At 49.4% G+C, this 19,242-nt stretch overlaps 1 protein-coding gene across 2 annotated transcripts; it reads left to right on the forward strand.

The window, feature by feature from the left end:
- The first annotated feature begins 1,952 nt into the window (after positions 1 to 1,952).
- On the forward strand, positions 1,953 to 10,725 carry Dmbx1 (diencephalon/mesencephalon homeobox 1). 2 transcript variants are annotated; one of them, XM_027402522.1, is made up of 4 exons: positions 1,953 to 2,115; positions 5,516 to 5,694; positions 5,905 to 6,253; positions 7,628 to 10,725. In XM_027402522.1, exons 1-4 carry the CDS (start codon positions 1,962 to 1,964, stop codon positions 8,080 to 8,082), a joined length of 1,137 nt encoding a protein of 378 aa, XP_027258323.1. In that variant the 5' UTR covers positions 1,953 to 1,961; the 3' UTR covers positions 8,083 to 10,725. The 2 variants fall into 2 exon arrangements, with proteins under 2 accessions (XP_027258323.1, XP_035294822.1); XM_035438931.1 differs by having other exon boundaries at positions 1,962 to 2,113; positions 5,499 to 5,694.
- Positions 10,726 to 19,242: the final 8,517 nt, after the last annotated feature.

The following is a 19,242-nucleotide window of genomic DNA, read 5'->3' on the forward strand; positions in this document are numbered from 1 at the left end:
AGAGAGAGAGAGAGAGAGAGAGAGAGAGAGAGAGAGAGAGAGACAGACAGAGACAGAGAGAGAGAGAGAGACCATTACCACCACACTGGGGATTGAACATGAACTAGGTACTCATGCTGAGCATGTGCCTTACCAGTGAACTGTATGTCCATCCTTTTTATATTTTTATTTCAAGACAAGGTTTCACTAAGTTGCCCAGGCTGACCTTGAACTCATGAGCTCAGCCTGAGTGTCTAGATAGCTGAAATAAACAGGCCTGTGACATTAGACCTAGTACATTTATATATTTTTGATTTTATTTTTACTTTCCCATGAAGCTGGGGGCTTTGGTACTTGGTAGGTGGGTATTTAACACGCAGCTGTTAAATACATGTACGATGCTTGTGGTGTCACGTCTGTGTATAGATGAATCTGCCGTGTGAATAGACACCTATGTAAATGTTCGTATGTGAAACCTGGGATGGTGACATTGAATTCTGTGTAGGTAAGATGGCTTCCGTGAATGCTTTGCCAAGAATGTCTTTGTATTTATACCTGTGTGGTCTGTCTGTGATTGTATGGTGTATGCATGTTGTAGATGTTTGGCTGTATATACATATGTCTATTTCAGTAAGAATGGGGACCTGAGACGGCTGGACCTGTTCCCCTAGGAAAAGAACCTGCATTAATTACTTCGCCTTCCCTTTCTACCTCCTATATTCAGGCAATAAATACACCTTTGTGTCTTCGAGTGACTGCAAACACGGAGTCACTTTCCAAAGCTGACATTTCAAGCTGATGCAGTGTGGGTGCTGGCAGATAAAGACTGCAAGGTCCAGGTGACCTAGGGCTGATGGGGCCTGGACAGCCTCTTGCTTATGCAAGACATCTCACTAGGAGAAATATGTTTCTTTTTTATATATGTATATATATTTATATTTATATAAAAGAGAAATATGTTTCTTAATACATCCTTCTTGGAGCGATTGACTGCAAGAGAATTTGACCTCAGTAACATGCAGCAGGGCAGGCCTTGGATTGGCTGTATGCCTTAACATGGCATTCTTCTTTTCCTAAGCCTGCAAATGGGGTTTGTGGTTCTTGGCTTGCTTGCTTTTTGGAGATTTGTGAGAATAAAAGAGGTAATGGCAGTGAATGTGTAACCGTAAGAGCAATAGTTTTATGTCTGTGAAGCATATTAGGGTTTTAAATTACACTCTCATCAGAGCAAATGCCTCAGTGGGGAATCCAGCTCTGGACTTGGCTCCGGGGAAATGTGGTGGTGTTGGTTGAACAGACACATGTGTGAGTAAGTCAGTGGATGTACACAGTAGTAAATGCCTGGGGAATTCAATGAAGAGAGGGTTATATGATGCAGCAAATGGACTGGGCAGTTGCAAAGACTAGCTTGTTTGTTTTATTTTGAGTCAGGATCTCATGTAGTCTGGGTTAGCCTCGAACTAGCTCTGTAGCTAAGGATAGCCTTGAACTCCTGATCTTCCTGTCTCCATACCCAAGATGTGTTATTTTAAGAGTGGGCCCCATGCTTAGCTAGCAATAACACTTTTGAGCACATAGTATCCCAGGCCAAATTGTAAATGCTTCTTAGTCCTCAGTAACCCCAGGAGGTTAGTCCTGCTGTTTGTGCCCTTCTCTGGATACAGAAACTGAGGGTCAGAGAAATTAGGTGAATTGTCCAAAGTCTCAAAGCTCTGAAGGGCCAAAAAGTTGTGATTCCAGTCCAAGCCATCTCACTGTGCATCTTAGGTCCTTCAGAGTCCTGGATGGGTGGGTGAATGAAAGAGGAGTCCCGGGGGCACTCTGTGGGCAAGGAAAGGCCACCTTCTGATCTGGTGTAGAAGTTCTCAGGGTAAAGTGAGCATTGAGGTTTTGGGCTGGGATCGATGTCTCTCTCAGGATAGAATTCAACAGCCGCACCTCACAATCCTTCTCTCTCTTTCCATCTGCAGACGGATGCCGCCATGCAGCACTACGGGGTGAATGGCTACTCCCTACATGCTATGAATTCACTCAGCGCCATGTACAACTTGCACCAGCAGGCAGCCCAGCAGGCTCAGCATGCCCCAGACTATCGGCCCTCAGTGCATGCGCTTACACTGGCTGAGCGCCTCGCTGGTAAGGGCCCTGGGGACCTGGTCATGGACGCTGGGAAATGAAAAGGGAGGCTAAAGAAGGCAAAAGGGAGGGGGTGTGTGAGCAGCTTATTCTAGGTATCTTAGAAAGCCTTAGGTCACTCAGTAACATAGATGACAGGTCAAAATCTGTGCTGTGCTAGCTTTGGCAGCACGCTTATACAACATCTGGCCAAGTAGCTGTGGAATACTGCTTACTTGCTAGCACTGTGCTGCCTCCTGGAGTTGCCCCAGCCTTCAGTTCTCTATAACAAACCTGCAAAGAAGGTGTTCATCTGCCTGTCTTGTAGATGCAGAGATGGAGGCAGCAGGTACAGGATTAGCCTAGGGAACTCTCATTGGGCAGCAGCTGGAAGAGGGCTGGAATGGCTCGGGAGGATACTGGACATGGAGAGATACAAATAATGACAGCTCTGATGATTTGAATACTGGTTAAATGCCAGGCCACTGTGTGGTCTTGCTTCCCTCTCCTTCTCTTTTTCTCTCGCCCTGTCTTCAAGCCCCATGAAGAAGGTTACTACTTCATTTTATAGACAAAAAACTAAAGCTCAGAGAGAATATGTATTGAAGAGGTTGGGGGTCAGGACATGGCAGTGTGGCTAAAACTGTAGGGTCAGACTTGTAGTTAGTTGTCTGTCCATTCACCTCTCTTCTCTGGACCCAAGTTTCATCTAGGATGGTGATAGTGCTAGGACAGCTGGCAAGCTGTGTGAGGTGGTCAGCAAAGCCTGGCTGTGCTTACAGTCACTAGAACTTAATGCTCAAGGCAAGTCCCAAGAATCCAAGAGAGAGCTGTAGCCCCGTCCTCTGACTTCTGCTTTTCTGATTGTCTCTCCGCTGGTTTCAGTGCCAGCATTTCTGTGGCTGCGATGAAATATCAGAGAGAAACAATTTAAAAGGAGGAAAGTCTTATTTTTGGGTCATGGTCTTACAAGTCTTGGGCCATGGTTGACTGGCTCCATTTGCTGTGGGATTGTATCAAGGCATCATGTCAGAGAGCACCTGACATAGTAAAGCTGTTTACCTCGTGGAAGCAGAAAGCAGAGAGGGGGAAAGAGGGGTCAAGGATAAGATAAACCCTTCAAAGACATGCTCCCTGGGGTCCACTTCCTGTCCCTTAGCCTTATCTCTTAGCAGTCCATTCAGCCATGAATCCATCAATGGGTCAATCCATTGATAAGGTTAGCAGTTTCATGATCAAATCACCTTTTACTAGTGCCAACAGCTGGGGACAAAATCTTTTAACACGTGAGTCTTCAGGCCATTTTGTAGCCAATAATAACAATGGGTATGAGAAAGGAGTTATGACATAGATGGCAGGCTAGATTTCCTGGGAAATGATGCCACCTAGTCCACGGTGTTCCAGTCCAAGCCCATCCTGTTGCATATGGGCCTGTGTACATGCCAGGTAATTGTAAAGGACTTCATAGAGCTCCTTGGAAGACCTAGTGCCCACAGATCATGAGAGGGCGTGGTGACCGGAGCCAATGGTGGACAGCTCAGGGCAGTATGATGGGCTGGTGAAGAAAGGAAAGCTTGTGGCAGGCCAAGTGGCAGATGCCTTTTAAAAGCACTGCAAAGGGGGAAGAATTGGCAGAAGACAAGGTACAGGAGTGGGAGAGGGTCTGAGGGCTATGCCTGCCTTGGGGTACCAGCCTGGCAGGGAGGTTTTGGCAGCTGGTTCTACTCATTTAGACCTTGCCAGACCTCTGAGCAACTGAGTCCCTGGTTACCTTTCTTAGATCAGTGTAGACATTAGTGTCCAGTGTGGCAGTGGTCAGTGCAAACCTGTCCCCGCTATGGCTACTTCCCTAGTTTGGAGTGAATTCTCCTTGCCCAATGTGATAGTGACATCTACCTCAAGGACTATAGCACAGAGCAGATTCAGGACAGAGGCTCATGCCCAATGATAGGAACAGAGGAACTGGGTGTTTAGGCCACTTTCAAATTGCCAAAATTCAGGAGGCAATGAGCCCTCTGAGGACATTGCTATGGAAATATTACCTTCCATGGCAGGTGCTGCACCAGGGAGCTGGTCTCCCTTAGCTACCACATTCCCTGAATTCTTTGGAGCTGGCAGTAGGGTGCTGAGCTGCTGTCTCTCCACCAGAATGGATGTGACTAAGTGGTCCTTACCCACTCTCCTGCCCAAGGGTAACCTCAGGTCTGTCTGGGCTAGGATTGGGACAAGTTATAAAGCGCCCGTCCTTTAGTTGAAGGAGTATCCAAAGTTTAGAGTTTACTGTACATTTCCCATTTGGGGTTTTGTAGAAAGCTTTCTAACCCAGGGGTACAAGGGGATGGGTCCGTGGTACTGTTCAGAGGCAAACCCAAATTGAGTTCCCTCCAGCATCAACAAGGTCTATTTTTGTGTGATTGGAACTTACAGCCCAGATACCAGTCAGGCAGAAGGGGGAAAGATGAGACAGTAGCCTGAGAGAGATACTTATCCTGGCTCATTTTCATGTTACCAAACACAAGGCAAGCCTGTTGAATCAGTGGTCCACTATCTTTGCCATTCTCCTCCAAGCTTGAAGTGTGGGGATTTGCTCTCTTTCCTTGAAGAAGTTGCCAGAGAGGGTCAAGGCTGAGTATAATAAGCCTTTCCCATGTGCTGAGGGCCCTGCCAGGGCTAAGCTTTCTGCTTAGGAAAAAAGACCAGGAATCTCATATTTTCCCACCAGAGACATATAGACCGAGGAAGAGAATGAGAGTTGATGTGAAACGGAGGATCAGTGTGCCCAATGAGAATTCCCCTGAGCCATCCTTGAGATCAGCACCAGCTGGCAGGCTGGCTTCTCATGGCTAAGGGTCAGTATTCCGGTGCTAGGAAATCTTACTAGCCAGAATCAAAGGCCCACAGCATATCAGAGTCATTGAGACATGGCTTTTAGGTCATTAGCATCATGTCATCTCAGAATATTGTAGCATCTTGGGACTTCTTTTCTTTTTGAGATATGGTTCTACTGTGTAGATCAGGCTAGTCTTGAACCTGCAAGCCTCCTTGTCTCAGTCTCTTGAGTGCTAGGGTTGCAAGTATGTGTTTTTATTCTTGACCTAGTATGTTGAGACTTTAAGATCTTAGGGGTACTATCTATCTACACACCCTTTAATGCCAGTCAGATCAGGAGGATACCCTCCCAACACTCACGTGCCTGACAGCCATGCTTGGAGCTTAGTTAGTCCTCTGTAGTTCTGAGAGTGGAGGTTGGAAGGAGGGAAAGACTTTCCCCAGCCAGTGGAAAGAGGGTGGGTGATTTCCAAGGGCCAGGGGTCAGCTCTGATGATGTCCAAAGTGGGTCAGAGCAGTATCAGATTAAAAACTTATTTCCCATAATTAAATGGGCCCCCTCTGCTTGCCTCCAACGGCTGTACATTTCAAGACATCATCTTGGAGGCCCGCTATGGCTCCCAGCACCGCAAACAACGTCGTAGCCGCACGGCATTCACAGCCCAGCAGCTTGAGGCCCTGGAGAAGACCTTTCAGAAGACTCATTACCCAGACGTGGTGATGCGTGAGAGGCTGGCCATGTGTACCAATCTGCCTGAGGCCCGTGTGCAGGTAGGGTCTGACTCTCCCAACTGTACCTTGCGGATGGTGTCCAGTTGTCTGGGAGCTAGCGTTTGCTTGGGTGGTGCAGAGATACACCTACTTCCCTCATGTCTATTTGGAAAGGATAGCCGGGGTTAGTTGGAGGATTATCACCTACATCTTCTGGACTACTCAGAGTACAGCCTTTCCTCCCAACTGTTCCTCTCTGTGGCCCCCCAGGTCTGGTTCAAGAACCGCAGGGCCAAGTTCCGAAAGAAGCAGCGTAGCCTACAGAAAGAACAGCTCCAGAAGCAGAAGGAGGCCGAGGGCTCCCATGGAGAAGGCAAGATGGAGGCCCCAGCCTCAGACACCCAGCTGGAGGCAGACCAGCCCCCCAGTCTGCCCAGTGGTGATCCCCCTGCTGAGCTTCAGCTGAGCTTGTCGGAGCAATCGGCCAGTGAGTCAGCCCCTGAAGATCAGCCAGATCGTGAGGAGGACTCCCGGGCTGGGGCCGAGGAGCCCAAAGCTGAAAAGAGCCCCGGATCTGAGAGCAAGGTGCTGGGCTGCAAGAGGGGCAGCCCCAAGGCAGGTGAGGTGTGGGTGGGAGGACACCCAAGGTCACCCACAGGTCAGGGAGAACAGCCAAGTCTGCATGATGGGCCTGAGGATGTGGTATGGATCAGAGCAGGCTAGTCAACCCCTGGTCCTCAGCGGCATGACCGGTCAGGCATGACTGGCTATAGCAGACCTGTGACCTGTGTCCACCCTTTAGTCGTTGAGCCATTGAAAGGTCTAGATAGATGATTCCAAGAGAAGGCCTGGGCAGCAGGGAGGCTGAGGAGGAAGCAGGTGAGGGAATGGCTAGATCCCCTTCGCCATCAGCAGTTATTTCAGCTATTCCAATATTTTAACAGCCAGTGCAGATGTACCGGTTGTGCTGGGTGAATAGTGTACCGGTATCTGAGATTCAAACTTCTCTTAGGACTGGCCCATTCTTTCTCATCTCAGGGGTCTAGTTCATTAGGAGCTCCTGTGAAAGGGGCATCTGCTGAGAGGCCTAAAGCAGTGGTTCTCAATCTGTGGGTCAAGACCCATTGGCAGGTGGTCGGATGACCCTTTCCTAAGGGCCGCTTAAGACCATCAGAAAACACAGGTATTTACATTATGAGTCATAACAGTAGCAAAATTACAGATATGAAGTAGCAACAAAAATAATTTAAGGTTGGGGGTCACCACAACATGAGGAACTGTATTAAAGGATCACATCGCTAGGAAGGTTGAAGAGCCTCTGGACTAGAGGATGCTCTTCTTTCTTTCTTTCTTTCTTTCTTTCTTTCTTTCTTTCTTTCTTCCTTTCTTTCTTCCTTCCTTTCTTTTTTGATAGGGTCTCACTATGTAGCTCCAGCTGACTTGGAGCTTCCTATGTAGACCAGGCTGGCCTTGAACTCACAGAGGTCTACCTGCCTCTGCCTCCGGTGTGCTGGGATTAAAGGTGTGCACCACCGCTCTTGGCTGGAGATGGTTTGTTTTAAGGCTAGGCATACTCATTGCTTTTCCACAAAGTTTCTCTGGGTTGGGAGCCCCCACCTAGCTGTGGTTAAGAAGGAACAGGGCTCTGGCATGAGGTATATTCAGACACAAATCTAAGCTAGGCAAGGAGGGTCTAGGGACTGTAAGCTGAGGAACAGCGGGAGGCGATGAGAATCCTGGGTATTCCTTGAAAAGATTAAGGGGCTCCCCAGGAACTCAGGCATGGGTGTCCAGGCAGGAACCCCAGAGCTTCACTAATTCCCTCTTAATCCTAAGGATCCCTTCAGAGGATGATGCCCCGGCTGATATGAGTGCTGGTGTCAGCCAGAGTCTATGTTCACTGCAGGACCAAGGGGATGGGAAGCTGAGGGACTCTCTCTTCCAAGGCCAATCCTCTTGTTCTGAGTACCTGGCTCTTGTTCTCTGCTTTCAGATTCCCCAGGCAGCCTGCCCATAACCCCTGCAGCGCCAGCGGGAGGCCTCCTTGGCCCTACCCATTCCTACTCCTCGTCCCCGCTCAGCCTCTTCCGTCTACAGGAGCAGTTTCGCCAGCACATGGCCGCCACCAACAACCTGGTGCACTACTCGTCTTTTGAAGTGGGAGGCCCGGCGCCTGCTGCAGCTGCGGCCGCGGCTGCTGCGGTGCCCTACCTAGGTGTCAACATGGCCCCACTGAGCTCACTGCACTGCCAGTCCTACTACCAATCCCTGTCAGCCGCTGCTGCTGCCCACCAGGGTGTGTGGGGGTCCCCATTGCTGCCGGCGCCCCCTACAGGCCTGGCACCTGCCTCAGCTGCCCTGAACAGTAAAACCACGAGCATTGAAAACCTTCGCCTCCGGGCCAAGCAGCACGCAGCCTCCCTGGGACTAGATACACTTCCCAACTGACTGTCTGGTCTTGTGTGTTCCCCTGTCTCAGTCCCATGGTTATTCCCAGAAGGCTCTCCAAGAACTAATCTTGAGAGCTCAGGGATGCTGGGGCCTGGAGTCCTCTCATCCCGTGTCCCTTCTTCAGAGTCCCAGGCCCCAGGTGAAACCCACACACCCTGTGCATGTCCCTGCTTGGACCCGGTGGAGGTCAAACAGGGAGGAGGTGAGCAAGTGGCTAGATCCCCCTCCTCTGTATTGCCTCCTCCCTCTCGGCCCTCCCCACTAGTAAGTTGATGTGTGGAATGTGAGATATAAATATAAATATATAAAACTATATTTTCAGGCATTGCCTGCCCCAGACCCCGTCCCCTGCTCCCATCCCATTGCCACCGCTACTCTTGCCTCTGAAATTCACTCCAGCGTGCTTTCTTGCTCTCTCTCTCTCTCTCTCTCTCTCTCTCTCTCTCTCTCTCTCTCGCTTCCCTTGCTTTTCCCCCAGCCCCACTGCCTCTGTCTTGATCCTGTCTCCTTGCCTACCTGCATCTAACTGCTATGCCTTCCCTCTGCCTCTAGTTTCTTCCTTTGGTGCTGGCTGTATTAGTGTCCTGTATTCTCAAACAGTGTTTTGTTTGGGGTTGTGGTTTTTTATTTTAGTAATTTTGTTTTTTCTTGTTTCTCTTCTGCCCTGCCTGCCTATCTTCCCCCACCCCACACACCTTAACCTGAACCTTCTGTAGGCGGCTCTTCCAATCTATGCCCCAAGATTTAACACAGCCCTGCTCTGTGACCCTGGAGCAACAGGCATGAGGTAGCCTTAGCCCCACAGCATCTCCCAGATATTAGGAAAGGCTCAAGTTACCTTTTCTTCTCTTACTTCTTACCTTGGAAGTACCAGCTCCCCAGACTGTAGAGGGGCATGTGGGAGCATTGGCCAGGCTGTCAGCAGGGCTGTGGACTTCCTTATCAGAGAGTGAAACCCTATGGCCACTCATGGTCTCAAGATTTGTGGGCTTCCTGTCCCAGAGGCAGCTATGGGAGAAGCAGCATGGTAAGGGGTGTCACTGGCATGGTTAGGGGTGTTCTTACAAGTCTAGGAAACCCTGCTCTGCAGACTCCCTTTCAGGGTGGTGTGACCTTGGGCAAGCCCAGTGCCTTCTGGGATGCTTTTGTCTGGATAAGATGACTTACATGATTCTGTCCATTTCCAAGCACCTAGCATTCTGTGCCCAGAGCTTTGGAAGGAAGAGGCTTTTTATTTAATTTTACAATATGACCCAGCACAGACACTTAGAGAAGCCTGATATGTAAGTTAGAACATTTCTGTTGTTTTCCTGAGGAACAATGCATCCTGCATACATGAAGTTCTCTGTGGATACTGCCTCAGTTTCCCTGTAAGTGCGATGGCTCCTTTCTAGGTTAGATAACCTGGATTTGATCCTATTTTTTCTTGTATTACAGTGCTAACCTTGGGGGCTACTCCTTTTCCATGCCTGTGGTGGGGTGGGCAAGATGACTTACATAGATTCCTTTGGCTCATTACTGAACCCTCAGTCCTACATTTAGAGGGTGGCCTGGCATGACTGGCCTACAGAGTCAGCAGTGCCTACCTTAGTAAGGTCAGTCTGGACTGGGGAAGGCTTCGGCCTGTAGAAAGTGGGGAGGCATGAAAGCAAATAGGAGAGTTGAGTATGAGTGGCCAGCTGAGCAGGAGGGGCCTGGCCTCATGAGAGGTGGGGCCAAAAGGCCTAGGATCCAGTCTAATACCCTGCCTCCACACAGCAAGCACCAAAGGCAGGCAGTTGAGGGTTTCTGAAGGAGGAGTATCTCCCTGGGATCTGGAATCTTACAGGAGAGTCCGAAGGCATGGGAACATCAGAGAAGGAGAGACTTGGCCAGAGAGGGGTTCTGGGCTGAGGAGGGTTCAGTGTCCATGGCTGATGGATTGTGGTTAGCTTCAGGAAGTCATATTTCTGAAACATCTCATCTGGGACCAGATGCAGGGCTGAAACTAGTTTGTCTATTCCTGGAAGCAAATGACTGTCACTGGGACTTGGTACTCAACATTTCTAGGTATTACAAATTCCCCCAGAAGAAGTAAGGCCACCTGGAGTTGTATCCTGTCATGGCAGAAGTCAGAGCTAGCCATGCTTTTCAAAGCTCTCTTAGATTTTTGTCAGTAGTTCTCCCACTCTGCTGACACAAACCCTCCTAGGCCTGCTGGTCACCCAGGGCAGAGAGCCTGGAGATCGAACCCTTAACAAGCCCTTCTGCAAAAGTCTTGTACCTCTCTGCTCCTTGCTGTGTGAGGTCTCCCTTGTCCCATTTCCTCACTTCCCTAGAGCATGGTCCAGGGGTTTGGGTCCCCACCTCTATGCAGAGGCTGATAAGCAATATAGACTGCTTTCCAAACAAGCTTTTGTGACCATTTGTGTTTAGAGGTTGTACCAGCCTGTGGCAAAAACACCGTGTATTGTATTTATTTATTCTGTTAGCTGAAGAAACAAAACTCAAACCACTCTCTTTCCCTGATCCTGCCCCCTGCGTAGTACAGCATGATGCTCTGTCCTGTGTACCTGTCTGTCAGTCTCTTGGTCTTACTTCCTGTGACTTTGTGACCTGTTCTTGTCCTAATTGGCTAATAAAAGAGAACCTGGCAGCACAGCCCTCGACCCATATTCATTCCCAGAGATGCCTACAGTGGGCTGAGTGGCATTTCAGGGCCTCACTGTGACTGGAGGGACATGATGCAGGTCTACCCTGTGACAGGTGGCTTCTCTGCTGGTCTTGCAGCAATCTCCATCATCCTTGTTTGTAGCTCGTGTGTCACTTTGGAGAAGCCATTGGGAGCAGGGAGTACGGTACAGCTCTCTCTTCTCTGACCTTTTTGGGGGCTCACCCAAGGAAAGGTGGCAGGGCAGTCTGGGGCAGGGGGCATCTTCTGATATTTGGAGCAGCCTGGGGGATGGTTCTGCAGGGTGGAGAGACCAGGACAATATGTGAAGTCTCCAGCAGGCGAGAGCCAAAGCTGAACACTAGGAAAGCACATTTGAATTTCTAGGCACGGTGGCACACACCTGTAATCCCAGCACTTGATAGATGGAGGCAGGGGGATTCTGAGTTCAAGGCCAGCTATACAGCTATACTTGAAATCTGATCTAAAAAAATAGACGTCGGGTCTGGCTAATTTTGGTGTGTGATGTTTTTATTTATTTGCAAGAGTTTTTGTTTTTTGTTTTAATAATAAAGTTAATAAAATAAAATTAAAAAAGCCAGAGCTGTTCTCCAGTGGGCCTTGGAGTGGAGTGAGTTCTTTATCATCAGAGGTAAGCAAGAGGTATGCAGGGCAAGCAAAAGATAGAGTTGCTGCAGTGGTGAGGTTGTGTGTGTGTGTGTGTGTGTGTGTGTGTGTGTGTGTGTGTGTACACAAATATATTTTGGAAGTCCATGTATAGGGATGAGGATCTGTGTGCCACGAGCTCAAGGGACTGCTGGTATTTGTGTGCTTCAAAATGAGAAGGAAATAGTGATAGCCAGTGGACAGGATATACAAGTAATAATTGCAGAAAAAAAGCACACAATTCAGAAGTTTATGTTGTGAAATCTTGGTTTCTCCTACTTTAATAAAAAGAAAACCAGGTTATGGTGGTGGTGCACACCTTTAATCCCAGCACTCTAGAGGCAGAAGTAGGCAGATCTCTATTTGTTTTAGGCCAGCCTGGTTTACAGAGTGAGTGCCAGGACAGCCAGGACCACAGAGAGACCCTGTCTCAAAAACAATAACAAAAGAGAATTAGAGCTTTCTGCCCTTTGGCCCTCGTCATACTAGCCCTACCTTCCTTCTCTGAGTTCCAGAGTGTCTGCCCAGGACCCTTTACCAGGAGTTGTGCTGCATGGAGCTAGGGGCTGGGCGATTGAGAACTCCCTCTGTCAGGCCTTGGTAGGAGAAACCCAGCAGGCCTGACGAGTATGCAACAGGGCTATCTACTGGATTTTCCAGAGTGGGTCCTGACCTCCCTATTTCCCAGGTCACTGTGACCCCAGGAGCTGCATTCCTCTCCCAAGTAGGGCTAAGGATTAGGGAGGGGAGCATCCCTCCTTCACCTCAGTGACAGATCACAGCTCCCACAGCTCCCACAGCTCCCACAGCTCCCACAGCTCCCACAGCTCCCACAGCTCCCACAGCTCCCACAGCTCCCACAGCTCCCACAGCTCCTACCTGGGCCTTGAGCCACCCAGTGCTTCCTACAAACCTCAGCACTGAGAGACACACCTCCCCTGGCACGGAGGTTGTCTGGTAACGCTGCAGTTCAAATGCCTCACTCATTCCCTCAGCATTGACTGAGCGCCTGCTGTATGCCTAGTCCCATGCTGGATGCTGAGTACAGAGAAACAAGAATGAAAAAAAAGTGCCCTGACAATTGCAGCATGGGGTGATTCAGAGCTCAAAAAAAAAAAAAAAAACACAAAAAAACACACACATACACAAAAAAAAACAACCGAAAAGAGAGCCCTTATTTCAGCATGGGGAGGTTGGAAGGGTGCTTTAGGAGAGTCATAATCTGAGCCTCATATGTCAGGTGTTTCTTAGGAGTTTAAAAAGGAAGGGTCCTGGGAGAGGCACAGTCCATCCAAGATTCAGGACTGGCTCCTGGGTTCAGGAAAAGCCATGATGGCACTGGAGGACAGTGGGGCTGTGTCAGTAGATGGCACTAGAAAGGGAACCTGAAAAGCTGTTGCACCCCGGGTATGCTGTGCACGCAGGGCATGGGAGGATACTGCCAAAGAGGGTCCTAAGTTGGAGGCCAGCCTAGGCTACATAGTAGGTTTCAGGACAGCCTGGGCTACAGTGAGATCCTGTCTCAAAAAAAAAAAAAAAGTAGACAACAAAAGGAAATTGAATTTAGAGTCTAGCCCATACTAGAGCCTGGCACTTTGGAAACTGGGTAAGTGAAGTGATCTGACTTGCATTTTAGCAATTTTATGTTCCTCATCCTTTGTACATAGTGGGTCATAATAAGGAGCTAAATGAAACAGGACCAAAGAGGAGGCCACTACTATGTCCTGATGAGAGATAGTAGCATCAGTCTGGTCTACAAGAGCCAGGAGGAGAAGGGGTGACTATCGAGAGAGTTGGGAGGTAAAATTACCATGGGAAGGCCCAAGGGTGCTCCTAGGTCTTTGGCTCAGGTACAGGGAAGATGGGTGCCCTACTCTATGGAAGATGGGATGAATATTGGTTCCTGAGCTTAGTCTTGTTGGCAGGTAGGAGGAGCCTTCCATATACTTAAGGGAAGATGGTACTGTGGGCTCTGCTGTAGGTACCAACTTGATTCGACATGTTCTTCGTGCAGCCATTTAATCCTGGCACAACTCTTTGAGGTAGATTTTATTATTATCCCCATTTGACATATGGAGAAACTGAGGTACAATGTGATTCTATAGCTTATCCAGGATCAATAGGCAGCAACGCCCACTTGAGGCCAGGACCCAGCTACCCTTGAATTCCATACTCTTAACCTTTGTGATTGTCAACATGGAGATGGCCACGGGAGCCATTTGACTAAATGAAATGATTCGGAGAAGTTTGAGGTCAGGTCCTCCAGGATAGAGTCAGGGCAAGTACACTTGCTGTTTACTGTGGGCCCTTCTCGAGCCCTCAGCCTTCCTCATCTGTTGAATGGGAACCGTTAACCATTCTAGCCGGCTTCATAGATGAGGTAGAGTAAGAAGGTATTGGAAGAGACAGAAGCTGTGCAATGGAGTGCCCTGCCGTGGTATTAATGAGAAGTGAGTGGGCAAGAAGAGTTTTCCTCAAAGTGTAATCTGCACTCTCCCTTTTTCTTAAGGTTTGGCCCATGCTCTTTCAGATTAGGAGTCTGGTTCTTTAGCCCAGGTGGAAGGAACACCTGCCGACAGCCTGGAATGGACCCCTTTAGGGCTGGGGCACCCTTCCCCATCTCTTTCCCACAGAGCAGCCCTGGGCTAGAGCCCCCCACCCCTAATCTTTCATTCTCCTTTCGCTTCTGGGAAAGCCGATTAGGAGGCGGCCTCCTGCCCGCCCCCCTGACAAGTTTGTCTGAACTTCCAACAAAGGCTCTTAGAGGGCTGAAGAGGGAGGGCTAGGGCACAGGGAACCTGACACCACTGGCCTGGGATCACCCCAGCAGCCTAGCAGGTTGCACTATGGCTCTGCCCACCCTGTGGTGAGCAAGAATGTTGTGGCCCCATGAAGGCCTGGGGGCTGCAGTGGGGGTGGAGCTCTTCGTCTGAGAACCTCTCATAACCGGAGGTGGGGGGAGCAGCCAGTGCCTAGGCAAGCAGTCAGGGATTGCATTCATTCTCATGCACACTTCCAATTACCCACATACATGCTAACCCCCCAACCCCCATATGCTGTCTTCCAAACTGAACCACAACTCTCTGTGTACCCCTCTGTCTCACACTCATATATGCATATACTCTCTGCAAACATCACACACAGCCTGCAGTCTGCCGTCCAGACACTCCCCACTCCCGCCTGCACACCTGCTCCAGCCCCAGAAATGCACTCTTCCTGGTTTACTCACAGCCAGACAGCCCACCGATTGCTCAGAGGTAGTTGTAAGGCCCCTCTCTAGACAGACCTATTGAGAAAGAGGCCAGCATGGGCCCAATCGTTCCTTCGTGATTGTTGCCCTGTTGTGAAGATGGTGTCCTGGAGCCCAACCAGCCCTGTTGCCATTAGTACAGCCGCTCCCACACACCCATCCAAGGGGCTTCCCTGAGCCCAGCCTTTCACACACACAGCAGCCTCCACTCCCAGGGCTATCTTCATGGCTCCAATGAGGAGTCACAAAGGGCCCTGGGCTCAAAGGCCTCATGACGTTCCAATGTGGCTGTCTTTGAATTCTTTATTAACTTTTAAGGATTTCTTTGGTTTATTGTTTGTGTGTACATAGGCTCTGGTGTACATGTGGAAGTCTGATGACAACCTTGTAGGAGTTGCTTCTCTTCTTCCACCTGTTTTATTTATTTATTTATTTATTTATTTATTTATTTATTTATTTTCTTTAAGCAGGGTCTCTTGTTTCCACTGCTGTGCTACATATGTGAGCTTCTGGCTGGTCCCTTTGTCTCTGTCTTGCCAGAGGAGTGCTGAGATTACAGAAAAGAGCCACCATATCTAGGAATTGAACTCAGGCCATGGAGCTTGCATGACTTAGCCCCTGAGGCATCTCCTGCTTCCTCCCCTTGTTTTAGGCAAGGTCTCACTATGTAGCCTTGGCTGGCCTGGAAATCACCATGTAGACCATCTAGCCTTGACTTTATGGAGCCCCTCCTGCCTCTGCCTCCCAAGTGCTGGGACTAAGGGTGTGAGACAGCGCCCCTGCCTACATCTTCATTATATAATGGCCCCACAGGTTATGTGGTTGCTTCCTCCTCCTGTCTCCCTCAGCTGACTCACTAGGCATTTAGAGCTCTTGGCTTCTCTCTGTTACCCAGTTCCTCCATTCCCCTTTCTACACCCCCACACCTTACCAGACGGGTGAGTGTGATGAGATGGGAACCACTAAGGGCCTACTATAATCAGAGTCACTAGGGCTCAGGGTCCTCATCTGTAAAATGGGGCTAATAATAATGCCAACACCAGGTTTTTTGCCAAGGTTATTTCATTTCTAGTAGATTGTCTATGGACCATTTAAGAAGCTTCAGGGGGAGATGCCTCAGTAGTTAAGAGGACCTGGTTTTGATTCCCAGCACCGGCATGATGGCTCACAACTGTCTTAACTCTGTTTCCAGGGGATGTGAACCCACTTCTGGTTTCTGCAGGCACCAGGCACGCATGTTGTGCACAAACATACATGCAGGCAAAATACCTACCAATAAGATAAAAATTAATTAAAAAGAAGCTACTGGGTTTCTGTGAATTTGTTTCATCGCCTGTAAAATGGGGAGTTCTCTCCTGACCCTCTGGCTTGTGAGAACCCGGAGAGCTGATTGTGGAAATTGAGGATTAAGCTGCCCGCTGTCTCTAATGACTCTAAGCCTCACTCTGGGTTTCCTCCCCCTTCCAGGGAAGTTGTGAAGCTCTCTACCCTGCCTCCAGCTGCGGGGAAACTGCCACCTCAGCCTGGGATCCTTTCCAAGACAAGTCTGGAACAACAAAGGCCACAGGAGCAGTATTTCCTCCTGAGGGCTGACCGCCCAGTGGCTCCTTTATCTTGGCAAGAAAGCTGAAGAGCTGTTCATGGAAAGAGCTCGTGTGGGGCGTGTGTGTGGGTGCGTGTGAGCCTGAGCTTGTGTGCACAAAGCTGTTCATTGTTGCTGTCCCTACCTGAATGGGCTGATAGACCTGCAAGTTTGGGTCCTTCACAGGTCATTCTGATCACTTCAGGGATTCCTCACAGAATGTGCCTGGCAGCCAGGAGGGAGAGGAGGCATTCTTTCTTACCTAAGATTCTCCAGAAGAGAACTGGAAACTGGAGCCACAGAGCTTCAGAAAGAATTCAGGTTAGCCGAGGTGGGTGAATGACAATAGGGAGAGATGAAAGAGGGATTTCATTCTTTTAGAAGGGGCAGGGCCTCTTCCCAGCGTACAGGGACGTCTGGAGGCAGGGCCTACTAGGACTGAATGGTTCATTTATCTTTACCTTCAGCCCACCCTTGATGAGTCATATAGAGAAAGACCATGCAGCTGAGAATCTAGCTGGGCTCCAGGACTGCAGGCTATTGGGAAAAGCCTTCTGTGGCTTCCCATCTATTATGAGTCTGGACTGGGTTGGCTGGAAACTGCGGATGTGCTGGCAGGACTTTGGGAGTGGCCAGAACGGTCCATACAGTGGCTCGACTTACCAATTATCTTCCTTTCCCTCACATTGGCCATCTGAAGATGGACAGGTGGGGTTGAAGTGGCCTGCTAGAGGGTCAGGTAGTCTGCACAATGCTAAGATCCACAGAACAGACATCTTCAGGGCTCTCTTCAGCCCTAATCCAGGGCAAGAGTCACCAATACCTTAACCAGGAATCTAGAGGGATGGGGACCATCTTCCACCTTCCTGGACAGTCTGCTTCAGGAAATTTCCTTACACTGAGCTAAAACCTACCCACTCAGAAGTCTCCTTATTGGGCTTGACCTGGTCCAGTCCAAGGACCATGTAGAACATGCCTATGCACACTGTTTGGGGACATGCCACAGACTGTACCAGGCAGTGTCTCACATTCTCACTGCAGCCGTTCCAATGTGTCTCTGACTCTGCTGATTCCTCCCCCTGGGGAAAACATAGTCACTCTTCAGATCACCCACTCCAGGGAATACTGCCCACGGGTTGGAGATGGTGTGGCACCCTTCTCTAACCGTTTTTGACTGCTTGTGTGCAATTCTTGTCTATTACCCAGCTGAAACTCCATGAGCAGGGCTTGGCCTGGCACCAGGTCCTGGCTCCGAGATGCTGTCTAGCCAATACCAAACTTGTTGAACTAAATTGGAATACTCACGTGACAGACAAACCTTCCAGGCCCCTGGTGGACCTGGTTCCTGTTCTGGAACCTGCAATATGGCCTTGGGCAGGTCTTGACTTTTCCTAGGCCTCTGGTTTTTGGATTGAGGTTGGAAAGAGTGATCTCCACCTGCCTCAGACAGACGTGGTCTCCAAGTGTCTTGCTGGGTCTTCTTTCCTTCTGCATGATAATCACCTCCAATCTCCTTCAGTGTTCTATTTACGATCTTGGCCTGGCTAGGTACTCCCAGGTGTGTATATAAAAGGGACTTAGAGTACATACATGGCAAAGGCCCAGTAGTAGCTTGATAAAGCAGGTCAAAGGAGTCTCAAATGATGGCACTGAGGACAAGTGAGTCTGTCTGTTCCTTTTCTGGCCTGCCTCAGTAATAGCATTCTGAAGTGATGAGGTGGGCTTAAGGCAGAGGTCATATCATAGTCCCCATCTCTTTCTGAGGATCCTAGCTTAGGCTTAAGCTTTCTCCTTTCAGTCCTAAACACCAATGTCTAGTATTTACGGGCCACACATCAGCCTGAGAGGTAAATGGGAGTGGGCTCAGTGAACTAATAGTTATGGAGCATCATTCATTCACTGACCAGATGTATTCCATACACTGGTAAGTCAGCAGTGAACAGGATGGAGTCCCTGATACTAATATGCTTCTGTATTAAAAAGGATCCAGACAGCAAATAGATGAGCGATGAAATATATCATTTCGGGTGCTGATTGAAGGCTATAAGGGCTTGGGAGATGGAGGCATGAGGATTGAGTTTGAAATCAGCCTGGGCTACATAGTGAGACCTTGTCTCAAAGTAAAAACACAAGAGTATAAACATATCAAAGCAAGATGTGAGGTTAGCCCTTAGCCCAAGAGACAGGCAGAATGATTAGAGATGAACAGTTCAACATCCAGGTAAACAGTGGGGAAAGAGGTTGGTCCAGGCCTGCAGCGGGATGGAGGCTTCAGGGGCAAAGAGAATGGAGAAGGGAGGCAGGATCTATTAAACTGATGACTCCAGGCCCTAATCCTATGCCAGGCCCACGAGGGCAGTGTGTGTAGGGGGAGGGGAGAGCCCCTGCTGGGGTGTAATTTCACGCTGAAGGGCCTGATGGGGCATCCCATGGACTGATCCTTTCTGGATCAGAAAACCCACTTCCCTTTGTCGCATGCAGGGCGATTAGTGCCTTAACCCTTTGTAGGCTGGCTCATGGCCAGTTCTGCCCCACCTTGCCTCCTGGGGACTTAGCCCAGAGCCCTTCTTTGCTTCCAGCTTAGGTAACTCCTAGATCTGGTCTTGCATATGTGTGTAGGGCAGATGGAGCTTCTAGAGTACCAGGGGCTGAGTTAAGTCCAGGGGGTAGATTCTAAAACAGTTCTGTCCATGTCCCTGTTCTCTGGCACCAGCCTCTTTTGCCTGCTGTTACCTTAGGTCAGCAAGCTGGCCACCCCCTCTGCAGGGGCCTCCTTTCATTCCATTTCAGTTTAGTGTGTATGTGTGTGAGTGTGCAGGTGACATGCATATCACAGCGCACATGTGGAGACCAAAGGACAGTTTGTTTTCCATCATGTGGACTTCAGGGATCAAACTCAGGTTATGAGGCTTCATGGCAAATCCTTTTACCCACTAAGCCATCTCATTGTCCCTGTAGGTGCCTCTTATGGCTCAGTCCAGCTCACGCTCCTTTGGGAAATCTGGAGTC

The sequence above is a fragment of the Cricetulus griseus genome, chromosome 2 (genome assembly GCF_003668045.3).
Source record: "Cricetulus griseus strain 17A/GY chromosome 2, alternate assembly CriGri-PICRH-1.0, whole genome shotgun sequence".
NCBI lineage: Eukaryota > Metazoa > Chordata > Mammalia > Rodentia > Cricetidae > Cricetulus > Cricetulus griseus.

Excerpts from the sequence above, each read along its gene's own strand:
- Dmbx1 (XM_035438931.1), top strand. The coding sequence starts at position 1,962 with ATGCAGCACTACGGGGTGAATGGCTACTCCCTACATGCTATGAATTCA. Across the intron at positions 5,695-5,904 it reads TGCCTGAGGCCCGTGTGCAG|GTCTGGTTCAAGAACCGCAG; the intron begins GTAGGGTCTGAC and ends GTGGCCCCCCAG. Across the intron at positions 6,254-7,627 it reads GAGGGGCAGCCCCAAGGCAG|ATTCCCCAGGCAGCCTGCCC; the intron begins GTGAGGTGTGGG and ends CTCTGCTTTCAG.